At 41.0% G+C, this 17,658-nt stretch overlaps 1 protein-coding gene across 2 annotated transcripts in view; it reads left to right on the top strand.

Annotated features, from left to right (window-relative positions):
* The window catches only part of foxn2a (forkhead box N2a), a 65,739-nt gene extending 49,215 nt beyond the window's left edge, over window positions 1-16,524 (top strand). For both annotated transcript variants that reach the window (XM_036573614.1, XM_036573613.1), the window contains exons 3-6: window positions 207-331; window positions 489-538; window positions 8,865-8,933; window positions 15,162-16,524. In XM_036573614.1, coding sequence (XP_036429507.1) covers window positions 207-331; window positions 489-538; window positions 8,865-8,933; window positions 15,162-15,625 — 708 coding nt within the window. In that variant the 3' untranslated portion in view covers window positions 15,626-16,524. The remainder of the gene's footprint in view (window positions 1-206; window positions 332-488; window positions 539-8,864; window positions 8,934-15,161) is intronic.
* The last annotated feature ends 1,134 nt before the right edge of the window (window positions 16,525-17,658 follow it).

Below are 17,658 nucleotides of genomic sequence, written 5' to 3'. Positions count from 1 at the left end.
ATGTATGGAATGTTTGGCCTGGGGACGTTTCCGATGTTTACATGCTGCATCAAACTTTCTTTTAAAAATAAAAACACAAGTAGACTTTAAACACCTTATTTCACAGAGTTTCTTACAAACAACTGAATTTCTGACTTAAAAAATGTGAGAAAATGTGACGTTAATTGTTGTTTGTTGTTAAACTGGTTGCTCTCTGGCTGCGGCAGGTAAACGGGAAGGGCTCGTTGTGGTGTGTGGACCCCGAGTACAGGCCTAATCTGATCCAAGCTCTGAAAAAGCAGCACTTTCCTGCACCGCATGGCTTCTGTACGCCCCCCGCCTCCCCACCTAGGTGAGATACGCACACACATGCACTGAAGTTGAGATGTTCTCTGTTCTTCACTCTGGCCTTAACTATTTCTCTCTCTCTCTCTCTCTCTCTCTCTCTCTCTCTCTCTCTCTCTCTGTCTCTCTCTCTCTGTCTCTCTTTCTCTCTCTCTCTCTGGCAGTGCCTTCTCGCCTTCCCGTAACCTCTTTCTTCAGGGCTGCTCTCTCAAAGGTGAGACATTTCTTGTTTTGTTCTTTATACGACACTCGTACGTGTTTACAGGCCAGTGGTGCACCATGGGCGATTCTGCTGGGGTACCATTTATTCAAAAAAAAAAGTCTCAAAAATGAACCTCTTAAAACTGTAGGTGTATTAAAAATAAAAATAATAATACTAATAATAATAGTATTTATTTATATAGGACCTTTTGTACTACACATGGCAGCTCAAAGTGCTTTACAGCCAGGTGATAAAGCTTAACAGTAAAAGCAGAAACTCTGAGTGTCATACACTCACTGAGCACTTTATTAACCCTTTGGGGTCAAATTCTCTGTCTCTATATCTGTGTCTGTATCTTTGTGATGATCCAGCTCAGAAATCCAGTTCAAACACTTCCTGAATCTGTAGAGTCGCCCTTTCCATTCCATCTTATCACGAGATCATACGAGACTCACATCCGGAGTTATGAGCCTATGAAGAGGGGCTGAGATACACGTTATCTGCCTCTCACCGTGTGGAACTGGTGGATTGGTGTGTCCGTCTACATTCTGTGTGAAACTGACCAATGGACACTCAGGAAATCACTAAGGACTGACCATCACGCCGGAAACCCTTCATTCTTCATTCAGTCCACACCGGAGACTCGTGTGAAACGGCGTGCAGAGAGTTTACAGCTGCTGAAGCTGCTGCAGCGGTTTTGGAAAGTAGTGATGACGATAACATTTATCAAGTATTTTATTCATACATTTCACTACTTTTGTGAACTTAAGACTTCGGTAAACCCGTTCCAAGCAGTTCGTCCACATGAGTAAAGCTGTTTTCACAAGAGATGTTAAGAATTTCTAAAATTGGACTTTAGCTTTTCAGCTTTAGGGCCGGATTATCTCTTTACACAGTGCTGCAGGTCAAATTGGGCCTCAGTGTAGAGAGAAAATGTGCAAACAATGTTCAAAACTACAGATACACTAACTGAAATCATTTAAAGTTTTATATTGAAAGCCACAAATAAAATTACCAGTACTTTGCATGTTTGTTTGCATAAACACTAAATTGATAATATAAACAATACCATTTGTAGACCTATAAAAAACATAACAAATGTGCAGTAACATTAAAGGTGGCACCATGTGGCCATGCGTTTTATGTTGTTTTTAATGTTAATTAAGTGCAGACTGAGCTCAGTATTACTGCTTCCCCTCTGATAAGCTGATTTAGGCTCTTAAAATGTCCTAATTATTCTTTTAATGCTGGAAACATTTTCTGATAAGGATATTTAAACCATCAAACTATCTATTTTAACACAAGGCTGAAGTCAGCTTCATGTTTGCCAGCTTCTTATTTGAATTTTCCCATTCCACCTTAAATGATGCAGCATAATAACAATGCCTGAGGTGGCAGAATGTAACTGCTGCACTATTTACGGTAGAACAGGGAAATTCAAACAAGAAGCTGGTGAATTAGAAACTGACTCCAGCTTCGTAGTTTTAATGCTTGTAGGCTTTTTAGATTAAGGAGATGTCAGAATGTCCTTCTAGGAGTTTTATGTACACAGCTACCTATAAATATGCACTACGGTAGGACCAAACTTCAGACTCTTAGAAGGCTGAAAACTCTCCCGAGCGCTGTCACTGGCTTCTGCCATGTTTGCACTAGGGGTGCAACGATTATTCGACTTAGTCAACTGAAATCGACGACCAAACGAGTCGGAAACTAATTGAATAGTCAATTAGTTGGGGACGTCATTATGCGTCTTTTTCGCGTTCACCAGGAACGTTTTGACATTACCGCTTATTGGAGTTAAAACAGCGCAATGGCAGCCTCAAGAACAGAATCCTCAGAAGTGAGGGAGCTTTTCACTCTAAACTCTGCTGTAGCATCTGAAGAGGAAACTCGTCAGCTCACTGGATGAAGAAGATTCATCTCAGTAAGATAGGCCTCGTCCCAAACCACATACTAGCTCACTAAATAGTGTATAAAAATAGATAGATAAATAGATATTACAAGTGCACTCATTAGCTGTAAGTAAGTAAGTAAAGTTTATTTATATAGCGCTTTTTACAACAGGTGTTGTCACAAAGCAGCTTTACAAGGAAATCAGCATTACAGAAAGAAATCCGGGTCCGAGCCCCCATGAGCGTCGCCAGTGGCGACAGTGGCAAGGAAAAACTCCCTAAGAGAAACAGGAAGAAACCTTGAGAGGGACCAAGACTAGAACCCATCCCCCTCCGACACCGGATAGTAAACATTGTTAGTACAAAAACGGGGAAAACAGGTGAACAAATGATTAATTTGATTAGTTTAGTTCATGCAGCAGCAGCGGAACCCGACCAAGGCAGAAGAGGCAGCAGCATCAGACGCACAGGATGGGCAGCTGTTCAACTCGGCAAAGGAAACAAAAGAAAGGAAAAACACAGAGAGTCAGTTCTGTAATGGGTGATTGATTAATTTGATTAGTTTAAATGATTGATTAGTTCAAATGATTAATTTGATAAGTGTAGTGTGTGAAGTGTGCGGTTTGGGGCGTGGCGATAGTTGTGCTGGTGAGCTGGTGAGCTAATGTTAATGCTAAAAGCCGTCCTACTTCATGTTCTGAGCTGAGCTGTGACATTTTCTATTTCGAAGTGCTGCTCTCTGGAATCGCTAATGGAGCTGAAACAGAGAAGCGACCCTTTACAGATAACTGTTCACTTTACAGATAACTGTTCACTTTACAGATAACGTTTACACTTTTAAACACTGCATCACTGAGTGTGTTTACATACACTCAATAATCCGATAACTGCAGAAAATCAGATTTTGTCAGTAATCCGATCAACATGTATACATGCTCTTGAGTAATCACATAATGGGGAAATTCTGGGTCTACATGAGTCAGACAGTAATCAGATTTCTGCTTTACAACCAGCCAATAAACTCACAGAAGACGACGAGATGTAAACGTAACGTAAAACTCAAACTTCATACCGCGGCTTTTTTTAAACATCGCTGAAAATATAAACAAACATCACCTAGAAGATGAAGAATATTTAATCCTTTATTTCATGTTTGGTTTCAGCGCCGCTCCAGCAGTGTTTTGCTGCGTCTTGCGACATCCATCGTCTGATCTTGCGCATGTGCAGACTGAGAAATCCGATAGAAATCAGAGTAAGAGTTTACATGCACTGAGAAATCTGATTACTGAGCTAAAATCCAGCCTCTTTATCAGATTCCTTAATCAGATTTCTAGATCGGAGTATGGTGTTTACATGACCATTTGAATAATCAGATAACTGCAGAAATCTGATTATGATCGGACTATTCAGTGCATGTACACTCACTCATTGTCATAACGTCAAGGCCACCAGTGCATTCAAATTCTGCGATCATGGTAATCAAACATGGTTTTAATGATTACTTTTAATTGTGTTGACATATCAATCAAACACATTAAATGATGTTTACATTGTGGTCACTGGTGCGCTCCGTTGTTGCACGTAACAGTGATCTTAGGTGTGCACCAGTGTTTAACAGCATAGTTATAAAGGGCTCAGAAGTTCCTCTTAGAGCAGTTTAGCAGTTCTGTGACTAATAAACACCATTAAACATTAACACATTAACAGTAAAGAGTGTTTTTGGTTCAGGCATGAAAAAGCTCTGCACATTAACTGCTCACAGAGCTGGAATAACATGCATTATTAAACACATCCATTTACTTATTCTTGTGGTTATTGTGGAAAAGATTGCAGAACATATGGAGCTTATGTTATTTAAATGAGTTTATTAGGAAAGTTTGAAATGCAGGGTGATTCTAAAAGATTCATCTGATTTCAAAATGATTTATTTCACCTGTAAATCTTTACAGATCAATGCAGTAAACTGTAAATGGTTTAAATGAGCGTAAAGTTTATTATTTAATTGTACAAGGTCTCAGTATGAACCTCCTCCAGCTGTACAGACAACATCAACGCCATAGTCAAACTCATCCCATACTGGATTGAGCATGTCGGGTGTCGCTGCACTCACGGCTCTTTCAGTGCGATTTCGGAGATCATCCAGTGTTGTGGAACCAACGCCGAACGCTCTGAGCTGTTGGAGCTTCACTGCCCACAAAAATCACACTGCACAGTTCTGACGGATTCACTCTTATTGAAGTGGAGAACGCAGAACGCTTTCTGCTCAGGGGTCTCATCTCCTCTCAGACTGAAGGAGCCATCTTCCACTGACAGTCAGAAACTCTATGACCCCCTCTTTCAATTGGATTGTGATTGGTTCCTCTGCGCCTCACGGTTGTAAAAATATGGCGCTTTGAAATCGGATCAATCTTTTTGATTCACCCTGTAGAACTGCTAAAACTGTAATGTGTGATGACTGTTTTGAATGTAGCCTTGGTGGATCCTGATTAAAAAACAGGAAATTAAGAGAAGATGCAGACATACAGACTTGAGATTTAAAGTATTACTCTGTTTTAAATCCTCAAAGAAATGAGTTTGAAGTATTTAATGTTAAAATTATATAAAGAAACTACTTATATATAAAGAAAGCATATTTTGCAGCCAAACTTTCAGGAAAGACAAGGACAAGAACTCAAAGTGCTCTCAAAACTTGTTTTGGTAGAACTGCCCTTTTAAGAAAGATGGTACTTCAATGGTTCTTTAGTAAAGAAAATGGTTTTATATTGAACCATGAACACTCAAAGAACCCTTTGCATGATTAATTGGTTCTTTGCATCATGAAATGGTTCTTCAGATTGATTAAGAATGTGTTGTATATGTGTTCTATATAGAACCTTTTTGGAAAGGGTCCCATGTAGCACCCAAAAGGCTTCTTTTATTGTTACTAGTTTGACATTGTGACAATAGAAGAACCCTTTTGGGTGCTATATAGAACCCTCCTCAAAAAGGTTCTGTATAAAACCAGTTTCTTCACTAAAGAACCCTTTAAGAAACATCTTTTCTGGAGTGTACAGTAGCATTGTGTGACTTTGAGCCAAGCCTGGGCGATGTTTAAAAATGAACAGCAAAAATAAAATCAGGATTATTGATTATATACCCCCCCCCTTCCCAATTTTGTTCATAATCTAATCTCTGAGCAGTTACAGTCCAGAGCTTTATTGTTTATCTTTTTTAATTTAATCTGTCTGTTATATTAATTTAATTAAATACTCATAATTTCTCCTATTATTGTTGAGCTGTATCGCCTGTTTGTAAAGCACTCTGAGCTGCCAACGATATGAAAAGATATTATAAATAAAAAATATTATGAATTATAAAGTTATTCATACTTATAATCGTTTATGGCTGCCTTTAGAATAAGAATAGAGCAGAATCCTATTTTTGTGCCTTTTTGACATAATTTGGGTCTGAAAGGGTTAAATGATGAGAGCTGTGTGATGTCATTGGCTACTCACTGAACACAACAGGCACCAGACTGCAGTCTGTAAACAGTAGCACAATATTCAGCCAGATTACAGGCTCTAAAACACAAGCGTACAAAGTGTTACTTGAAAGTGTGTTACAAGCTTTAATTGTTCATTCGTGATGGTGGTGCGTTAGTGTGTGTTGCGCTGGTCTGAGTGGATCAAACACAGCAGTGCTGCTGGAGTTGTTAAACACCTCAGTATCACTGCTGGACTGAGAATAGTCCACCAACCAAAAATATCCAGCCAACAGCATCCTGTGGGCAGCGTCCTCTGACCACTGATGAAGGACTAGAGGATGACCAACACAAACTGTGCAGCAGCAGATGAGCTATCGTCTCTGACTTTACATCTACAAGGTGGACTGACAAGGTAGGAGTGTCTAATAGAGTGGACAGTGAGTGGACATAGTGTTTAAAAACTCCAGCAGCACTGCTGTGTCTGATCCACTCACGCCAGCGCAACCCACACTAACACACCACCACCACGTCAGTGTTACTGCAGTGCTGAGAATGATCCACCACCCAAATAGTACCTGCTCTGTGAGGGTCCATGGGGGTCCTGACCACTGAAGAACAGGGTAAAAGGGGGCTAACAAAGTATCAGAGAAACAGATGGACTACAGTCTGTAACTGTAGAACTACAAAGTGCACCTATATAGTAAGTGGAGCTGATAAAATGGACAATGAGCGTAGAAACAAGGAGGTGGTCAGAATGTTATGCCTGATAGATGAATGAAAGGGTTGTATAGATTTGGGGAAAATCAAATGTTGAAGCTGTTTGAATGGGTCTTTAATGAGTGTAAAATCGCAGGGACAGTTCATGCCTAAAAACATTTTAGTAGACACAGTTGTTAGCCTGATGCTAATATCACAGAGGAATTTCCATTGGCAGGCTAATGGAAATTAGCGTTGTGCTAGCAGGAGAAAATTGATTAAACACAGTTTCTGGATTAAATGTTGCTAAATTTAGGGCGGATGTGAATGGATGGCACATTCATGAATTTCTGACTGTATGTTTTAGACGTTAAGTGTTGTGTTGACGCACACAGTCGTCCCTGAAGTGTCACAGAGGGTCTAAACATTGTCCTTTGCGATATCTTTTGTCCTGGGAGGGTTGGGAAATGTCATTCTGGAGCCCTGCACCACTGCCTTCGCATATCCTGTTCTTCTTTTACAAAAGAAATAAAAAAAATCTATATGATTAAAGTGTTTATCAAATACATTTAAGAAGGTGTTTAATGTGCCTTAGTGTTTGGAATACATGTTGAAATTAAACAGTGTATTTGAGGAATTACTCAAAATGAAGTATTGCTTTTGGAAGCTGTCATGATGATCCTTCTAACATTTAATAAGACAAAAAAAAAAACAAACAAGCCTGGGCACTACTGATTTTTTGTAAACACTGTGAACATTATATACATACACCCATCAGGCATAACAGTCTGACCACCTCCTTGTTTCTACACTCATTGTCCATTTTATCAGCTCCACTTACTATATAGGTGCACTTTGTAGTTCTACAGTTACAGACTGTAGTCCATCTGTTTCTCTGATACTTTGTTAGCCCCCTTTTACCCCTTTTACATAATGTGTACTATCAAAAACTATGAATACTATGATTTTTATTCAAGATTTCACACAAGATATTAGACTAAATCTAACCAAACAGGACTAATTAAGCTGTGTTCATAATCAGACATGCCGTTTGTTTAGTATTACTGTGACATAACTTAACATATTTAGCATAATAACAATAAATCTTGTCATATTACCCGGCTCTGTCTCACATATAGAAAAATAGATGCTTTTTTTTCATTTTGTGAATAATTCAGAGGGAAGGTCACTAGCCGGTCACAGAGTGGTCCTAGGTTAAGAGGGTCATAAGGTCATTCTGACAGCTGTCGTAAGTGAACTCACTGAGGCTTTGAGATTCCAGCTCCTGGAGATCTACTTTGCTGCAGAGTTTAGTTCCACCCTGTTTCTAATATGCTCCACCCCCTTACCTAACAGCCAATAAGGGATGTTAATTGTCCAGAGTAGGTGTGGCTGATCGTGGGTGGAATTAGGAAGGTAAATCTCCAGGATCTGGGTTGGAGACCACTGCTTTAGCCTATCTGTAATGCATTTAAGGTGGACTTTCCAGAATTCCTGCATAATTAAGTGGTTAAGATGTAAACAGAGTGGTTCAGAGCGGTTCAGAGTGGTTTGGTGTGAAACGCTCCGTTCTAGAGAAACTTACCGAGTCAGAACTGTTCACAGTGGTGGTGATAGGAACCAGACGTCCACCTCTAAAAGCTCCCTCACAGAATTCACTGCCTGATGACTGAGACACTGTTGAAAACTACACATGATAGTTTTGAGAATATTTTGGTCTTAAACTTTCATTCACGGTGCAAAATAGTCCTGAAAGAAAAATTATTTCGGATTTTCCACTATTTTCCATCATCAACATTCCATATAAACTCAAAGACACGTGGAGGTTCACTGGTGGTTTTGGGTAGTAAATAAAATGGCTATTATTTGTGGCCATTTCACACCAAACCACTCTGAATCACTCTGTTTACATCTCACACACTCAGTTATGCAGAAATTTTGAAGAGATCAGTGGAATTCCCCTTTAAGCGTCCAGTAATGTAGACACACATGACTGCATGCGTGCTGCATGTTTTAGAAGTGAATGTTTGGACCTGCCTGGGTCTCAGCAGACTCTTCACTGTGGTCTCACACAGTGGTGTCTTACAGCTCTCTCGGTCTGTGCCCCCTCTCTGTAACCTTGACTACGGAGCCAGTTCACTCTCCTCTATCTGGTTGCTAATGAATAATTCAGGTTTCCTGAAGGGTGGCATGGGAACTGAGAAACCCCAGCCCCCCGATTCCCCTCTCATACCACTCACTCAGAGCTCAGATTGCTGAATGCTGTGCATGTTCTCTCCTTTTCCAGAATCTGACATTGACGCTGCCACTGCTATGATGCTCTTAAACTCCGCCCCTGGTCACCACGCCGGCCCGTGTAAGAGAAACCTTCTTCCCTTTTTCTTCTCTGCGGCCCCTGGCCTTTGTTCTTGTTTGCTGTCTTTTGTTGATCCTCTTCCATCACTGCCACTCACACATTCATCAAAGCTGCATACGGTCAAATCTGATCATTCAATAAGCACCGTTTTGTTATCCATCAGTTTCATCTTTGGCACATCTGTACGATTGAACTTGCATCTGGTAGGAGTCCGTAATTTGAGCACACTAGTTTAACAGCCTGAAAAATGCCTGATTAGCAGTTAATCAAAATTATTGTTAATAACCCTCATAATATATGCATTAACAGTAAAAACAGAAAACAATAATGATATACTAATTACTGTGCTCAGCAATTCTTGTACTAAAGTGGATCTAGATATTTTCACAAACGCTGCAACTTTACATTCCATGTAAACTTTTTAACTCCTTGGAACCACTGGTGGTTCCAAAACACACTTCATCATTCTTTACTTCATAACTCTCATATTTCATAAGCTACATTCAGAAGGTGGGGGTCGTATGAGAGCTGTAACTGTCTTCTTTCCAGTCAAAAAGATGGGTGATGTCATTTTGAACCCTTATAATAAAAGAAGCTGAACTCACAATTTTTTTTTTTGTACTGAAAGTCGACCATTTTCCACAAATCTGAGCTACAAACTGGATCTCAGATGGCGTCTCTTCAGTGATCTGCTCTGTAAAAAAATATATTTTTTTAAAAAAATACAAAGAGCATCTAAGATTTTTGGCTTTAAGCATTAAATTGTAAGCATATAGCAATATGTTTATGATCATAAAACACATTTCCTGTTAATTAGAGGGGAGCTTTTACCAAAAAAAAAATATATATATGTACATTTATTTCGTGCAGTTACTGAATAATTTGCCGTACGATTTCGGCATGTAAATTTAGATGGACAAACCGAAATATACCCAGGAGAATAAGAGGTTAAAGATGTTTGTGCTGCTTTATACTTACAGTAAATAATCTCTCTACAGTACAGCTTATCTAGTACAGTAGATCCTATACTGCAGTAACAGAGCGCAGTCAGTGTTTTATTAAAATAATCATCACTTCGCAATATGAAAGGCTACATTTTGATCAATTCATATTTTATTCTTTTCAGTCGTTGTCATTTTAATACTGTAAAGCTATTCAAGCTTTGGCCAGTAGGAGGAGCAGTGCACCTCCTGTACAACCGCAAACTCCGCCTATGAGAATAACCGTCGGCTCATGAGCGGCTGAATACTTGTCTTTGATTGGCTCATTATTGAAACATCTGTATGAATTATGGTGAGCTTCATTTACATCGATTGATTGATTGATTCTTTAATTGCCACACGACATGTTGGTGGTAATTGTATCCGATGTATCGAGATGTAATTTAACTGTGTTGTAGCACAATAACCATAAGCGCACAGTATAATACATATCGCTGCTGTCAGAACAAAACCCATATTTCAGTTTCTGACATAATTAAAAAAAAGCCTGTTGCTCTTTACATTGTGTGTAAATTTCAGGATGAATGGACCAAAAGAAACGGCCCAGAATTACTTGGAAAAAAGTCTAGTTACACTGACTTGCATTAAAAGAAATGTATGTTTATTCCTTCTCCTGTAAAGTTACCATTTTGGGCATAGGAGACTTTGTTTTGACAACAGCGACACACAGTAAACAATACACAATATATAACATTTATTATAGAGAATCATGGAAAATTACACAGTAATTTCATCTGCGTTCTTACAAAGGCTGGGAATATTACAGAGAGACTGTAATGATAAACAGTACTCAGAAGAGTTTAGTAACCTTATCGCAAAAGGAAAAAAGCTCTTTTTTTGTTCTAAAGATCTGTAGCTCCTCCCAAAAGGACGTGGCTGGAAAAGATGTTTCGCTGGATGAGAGGAATCTGTAATTATTCTCTTTGCTCGCTTAAGAGTGCAGTGAGGATAAACAGTCAACTGTTGGAAACAATATTATAGTTATCTTTGAAGCTTTACTTACAATCAAGTTGCAAAACACAGGGGGTCCTGGAGGGTCCGGAACCCCCTAATTAAGCTCTTGAAAATAAACTTGTTATAACGCTATGCTGTCATTGTTTATGTGCTTCCCCCACAATCAGCTTCTGTCTCTGGTGTTCTTAACTAACTAGAGCTGCAGCACTGCTCTGCCTCAGGGTGGCGCTGTAGCAGACCGGTTCACCCAGTTGGTCCTTCATAGCCTAGAAACTGTAACTCTGCCCGGATTCCTCTGAAACACTTTACAATGAGCTGCAGCAGATCTGTAAATCTGAAAACTCGCCCAGTTTCCCAAGAGTTTGGAGTGAAGAGTGACTGTTCCTCATTTCTCACACTGAAGACAGAAGAGGAGATGAGGAAGATCTCAGTTACTGTGAGGAAGAGCGCAGAACCGCACTAGAACAGAGACTCTACAGAAGAGGAGACGAGGACGATCTCAGTTACTGTGAGGAAGAGCGCAGAACCGCACTAGAACAGAGACTCTACAGAAGAGGAGACGAGGAAGATCTCAGTTACTGTGAGGAAGAGCGCAGAACCGCACTAGAACAGAGACTCTACAGAAGAACAGCTGATAAAACAGACATTTACTGACACTGAAGCATCAGCGCCACTATGGAGAGAGAGGTAGCAGACAGACAACACGGGACCCCCGAATACCGCCGGGGGATTTCGGGTCTCAAAAACAACATTTGCTGAGATTTCTTGACATAATTAGAATTAATACTCCGCATTAAAGACTCACTATTGTGAGTTCCCGAAAATTTGAAAGATTTCAAAACGGATATTGAACAATTATAGTTATACGAGAGCAAGGTGGGGTGTTTCCGATGTAAATGATATGTAAATAAGGTACCAGTGCACAGGTGCTTGTTTTTGTGCTTGGTTCTAAACGTCTTTGATTAAAAAGGTCCGATTAAATCAAGTGACCAACAAATCTTTGCACTCAGCTCTGTGAAATCAGCTTAGCAGCACTGTGTTTCTTTCGCCCTACAGGCATCTGTCCATAAGAATGCAGTTATTGTTTGAAACACATGACCTCCATCTCACATGATATGCACATAATCTGAGACGGCGTACAGCAGCACTCAGGACCTACAGATCAGTCGTGCTGGCTCTAGTTTATAACAGTCACATTCCCAAACGATAAACAGGAACGTGTTTCTGAAAGAAACACAGAACATCTTCAAATAAGTGAAAGTGTTATAAAGCTAGTTTGAAATGATCTTATTTCTGCTCAGTTTAGTGAGGCGGTGAAATACCGGTGTTTGAAAAAGTCTGTTCAAGTTACATGTTGTTGGTTTTCTGAGAGAAGATAAGTTACACATCCTCTACAGAGACGCACTTCCACACATTTCAGTACACAATTACTGTTTATTTGCTGAATGTAGCATATTAGGAAAAAATAAAACGAATTGTTTCGTGTACAAACTTTATGGCACATTTTATATCTTTTTGTTTTATTTTTTCCAGTATGTTAAACTAAATATACAAATAAACAGAAACGGTGCATTAAAATTTGAACAATGCCATGCCAATTTGATGGCATATTTAAGTTTTTTTAAACTTCTGCATACATCTGTACAGTTCTTCGGAAAAGTCTTAAAGGGGAGCTGTTATGCTTTTCCAGTTCTTCTCTTTCCTTTAGTGTTGTATCTTTTTGTGCATGTAAACGTTCTGCAGAGTCCCAAAGCTCAGCGTTCCCTCCAGAGGGAGACACTCTCTCCCACAGAACCCACTTTTCTCAGCTGCCTGAAACGCCTCGTTGGAATTCCAGCCCTTTTCCTTTGTTACAGGATGACATCATCTCATACCACAGTCCTTACTGCCCGCCTACCGGCAAGCTCCGCCCCCTCACACAGCGCACAGCGGCTACTGGAGGAGGAAGAGTGTGTTCAGTGCTATAGTGTGTGGAGACGCTGGCCGGACTTTCAGGATCCACTCTGGATCAAACAGATCCGGCAGAACCGGCGCCGCTGGAGAAACAGCCACAGCGGAGTTACAGCTGCTCAGGAGAGAAGGGTCTGTCTGCAGACTGCAGGACAGGGGCGGAACCTGGAGGGGCAGAACAACTCTGGAGTCTGACCCATCAGAACAGAGTGTGCGAGCTGACCAATCAGAGCACACTGGGCTCATCAGGAGGCGGGGCTTAAAGACAAAGGAGCTCTAACAGAGCGTTTCAGACAGAGGGTGAATGGAGTGGAACAGTATGAGGAAAATATGTGTTTTTGGAACATTGAAGCATCTAAATCTGTTCTAGTAGAGCATGAAATGATTTAAGAAATGATTTAATGTTATTTGAGATATATATATATATATATATATATATATATATATATATATATATATATATATATATATATATATATACACACAGTGGTGTGAAAAACCAAACCTACAGGGTCTATAGCACCACCTGTATATGTAGAGCCCGTTTCTCTGCCTCGCAGGCTGAGAGTGTTGGACTGAGGGCTGTCAATCACACTGCTCGTTAGAATATTAGGCCACACCCACACAGTTCTCATCCTGTTTTATTAGATTTTCTTATTTATGTTGTTTAAACTTTGCTGAATGTGTCATATAACTATAATACAGTTACAGTTTAGTATCTTACAATATTTTTCAATATTTTACACTGGACCTTTAAATCTCGTCAGATGTTTTTAAGATCTTGGATGCAGGCTATAGCCTTTAAACCACTTGTGCCTAATTAGTGCAGCATTGCTCTCTCTCTTCACGCATCTTTATCCTCATTAAGCGTATCACTGTAGTCTTCTGGAGCTCTAATGAAGCTTAATCACTCTCACAGCCAAGCGTGCGATCAGAAGAGCTCTTAATCGAGGGGCCTTGGTTGAAGTGTTTTTGAGGTCATCGCGTTTGTCGACTTGTGTTCTGAAATTTTCGGGAAAGATTATGTTCTTAAATAAAATAGTTTGCAATCTATGGCGATATACACAAATTAGCCATAATATTAAGTCCACCTCCTTGTATCTACACTCATCGTCCATTTCAGTTCTACAGTTACAGACTGTAGTCCATCTGTTTCTCTGCATACTTTCTTACCCTGTTCTTCAGTGGTCAGGACCCCCATGGACCCTCACAGAGCAGGTACTATTTGGGTGGTGTATCATTCTCAGCACTGCAGTGACACTGACGTGGTGGTGGTGTGTTAGTGTGTGTTGCGATGGTGCGAGCGGATCAGACACAGCAGTGCTGCTGGAAGTTTATGTAAGGGTGTATAAATTATATACTTGTAGTAAAAAAGTGTAGATAGCTGGTGTGGTTGGCAGCAGCGGGCAGCTGCAGTTAGCCAAGAAGCTAACATAGCATACATAGCATAGTTAACAAGCTGGCTAACTTACCTACCACAAAAGTGAAGATAATACAGTCTTCTGACTGACTGCATATCATGCAATCACTCATTGCACATTGCATGCCAGACTTTGGGCACCCCTGTTTAAATGACTGGTTTTATTGATTTTCTAGGTGTAAATTAGTAACATGTCCTCTACAGAGACACACTTCTGCACGTTTTAACGCATAATTACTGCTTATTTACTGAATTTAACACCCTGGTGGGGGGAAGATAAAGCATAAAATGTGGCCTGTGCAAAAGTTATGGCACATTTTATATATATTTTTTTTTCAGTATGTTGAATGAATAAATAGAATTTGTGAAAAGAAAAATGGTGTATTTGAGTGCCCTGTAGAGCAGGGGTGTCCAGGTATCCTCAAAGTGCTGCTGTGGCTGCAGGTTTTCATTCCAATCAAGCAGGATTCCACTGGTTTAATCGCACTGGTTAGTAGATTAAGTAGATTAAGATTGGACATCCCTGCTGTTTCACTTAGAAAATAAACATAACATGGTATTTGGCTGGGGGTAAACAAAGCTTTGCATAGAACTTTATCCAGAGGGGAAGAAATGTTAAAAGGTCCGTCATTAGATTAGTTTTAACCTAATGTTGGGTTAAATTGGTGTTTAAGAAGCTCCAGCCCTTCAGAGGTCAACAAAGCCAAAACTTTAGCGCTACTTTTCGAAGATGCAAATCCAAAGTTCGAGACACAAATAGCTCAATGCGGCAAATTCCATCAGAACTAATGCAGTCTTGCTAGTGAATGTTAGCTGGCAAGCCCTCATATGACTGAACCCCTGTTTTGGATTTCCTGTAGGTCTCACAAACTGATTATCGCTCGTTTTCTTTCTCGATTTCAGGTGACCCAGACGGCCCCATGGATCTGTCCCGGCCCGACTCGGTCCTGGTGAGCAGCGACCCCAAGCAGGACCACAACTACAGCAGCTCCTCCTTTCAGCGCTGCTCCTCTCGTTCTTCCTCCTCCTCCTCCTCTTCTTCCTCTCCCTCGCTCTCCTCCCTAGAAGAGGGCGGTGGCGGCGGTGGTGACTCAGCTCAGGTCCGGCGGGCGGGCAGCGAGGGCTTCCACAGCGACGAGGACTCGGAGGAGGAGCGCGGCCCTCGGCGGCCCACGCCGAGCCCCCGCCGCCCGGCCGCCCCTCCCTGCAAGAGGGCGCGGTGCGAGGCCAGGCCCGAGCTGGACGACGAGCTGAAGGAGGCGGCCGGGTCCCTCCTGCACCTGGCCGGAATCCGCTCCTGCCTGGACCTGTCGAAGCGCGCCGCCGCGACCGCCAAGAGCAAAAAAACAGAAAAGCTTCGGAAATGAGGCAGACTCTGCGCTCCACTCACCCCTTCTCCCGACCCCTGGACTGTGTCGCGGTGACCGTGCCTCTTCCTTTTCTCTTTTCCTGATCAATGAGACTCTTTATTATTTTCCCCTCTTTTGTGTTGGACCCATTGTTTTTCGTTTAAGAGAATCCCCCCCATCTCTCCAGCTCAAGCTACGGCAATAGTACCATTCACGCAGGAGAACTAAGCCATACGAAGCCTTTTGTGTGAGACAAGCAAGATTTTCATACCTGTCCTGAAAGTAGGTGCGCATTTCCGGGAAGTCAGACGTGGCCCTCCTCCCTGAAAGTCAAGGATCAAGCTTCTCCGAACGGAAGGGTTTTTCTTTTCTAATTTTTTTTTTCCTTCAGTGTAACTTCTTTGCATGCTTCCTCTTCAAATCAGTGTCCTCCTTTTTCCAAGTGAACCTGTGGTGTTGATAGAGAGAACGAGTGCATGTCTAAAACGTACATGGAACTAACCACTCCTTTGTCCCACTTTTGAATTACTAAGCACTAGAAGAAAAGGAGAAACTCCAAAAACATTTTTTTAGTAGACCTCAGCCCAAGTGTCCTCTGTCTTCTTCTGTCATACAAAGAGAGATGCAATAATTATCATCAGACTTCATTCCTGTTGGCGCTGTTCATTTTCGTCGTTCAGATACGAGGATGTTCTGCTTTGGTTCCCCCGCCAGTGTGCCGGTGTTTTAGGAATCAGTGCTGTGAATCGATGGCTTTTTTTTTTGGGATTCCTTGTTGGCTATAAAGCTCGTCTCTGATCAGTTTCTTCGTCTCAGACATCAAGAAGACACTGAAGAAGACATGGAGTTCCTGGACTGTCAGTTAAAATTGGGAAACTGGTTTAACATAGAGCCTGTTACCTTAAAGGGGAATTCCACCAATTTCTCAAAATTTCTGCATTGAGATGTAAACAAGGTCATTCAGAGTGGTGGTGATAGGAACCAGGGGTCGCCATGACTACAACACAAATATAGACATTTTATTTACTATCCAGAACCACCAGTGAACCTACACGAGTCTTCTGAGTTTATATGGAATGTTGATGATGGGAAATAGTGGAAAATCTGAAATAATAAGTTTTCTTTGGGGACTATTTTGCCTCACAGCGCCCTGCATGTATCAACCCGACCATTTAAAAATATGTTTTACAATCAGAATCTTCTCAAAACTACTGTAAAACAGTGTCTCAGTCATCAGGCAGTGAATTCATAACCATTTCATGTAGGAACTTTCTGTGAGGGAGCTTTTAGAGGTGGACGTCTGGTTCCTATCACCAATTCTGACTCAGTAAGTTTATCTAGAACGGAGCGTTTCACACCAAACCACTCTGAACCACTCTGAACCACTCTGTTTGCATCTTAACCACTTAATCATGCAGGAAATTTGAAAAAAAATGATGGAGTTCCCCTTTTAAGGGAAGAATTCCACATTATGGTCACATGAACCTGCCTCTTTCTCTCCCACTGGTGTTTTCTCTTCCTGTTCTTTGTCAGTGTTTTGTGCGCAAACTGAAACTGATCTCAGCAGCGATTTCCTTTTCCTGTCTGTTTACAACCTATGCAAAAAACGGCAGCCGTGGTAGCTCTGTTTAAACGTATGTATATATTTGTGTGAGCGTGTTTGTGTAACGTGCGCATGACTGCACGTCCCAACCATCAGATCTCTTGCGTCCGAGTCCAGTTGATCAGACGCGTGACCGTTTCCCTTAGGCACAGTAGAGTTCTGTTATCAGAGACAAATCCATATTGATTTTTGGGGGTCCTGTTTGTAGCGCTTATCATTGTTTCTCTCTCACTGTAAGGGTAGAGGTGGGCAATATGACGATATTTATCATCATCGAGATAAATTACGTCACGACAGGATGTTTTTCTGAGTTTATTGTGGACGTCATCAGTACTTGACTACTGGATGTTAACGAGAGCATAATTAGTCCTGTTTAACTGGATTTAGGGAAAAACGTTGAATATAATTAATTATATGTGGCACTACTGGTTCAATATAGGGCAGCCAA

Source organism: Colossoma macropomum, unplaced genomic scaffold (genome assembly GCF_904425465.1).
Source record: "Colossoma macropomum unplaced genomic scaffold, Colossoma_macropomum, whole genome shotgun sequence".
NCBI lineage: Eukaryota > Metazoa > Chordata > Actinopteri > Characiformes > Serrasalmidae > Colossoma > Colossoma macropomum.
This window is presented reverse-complemented; position numbering and strand designations above follow the sequence as displayed.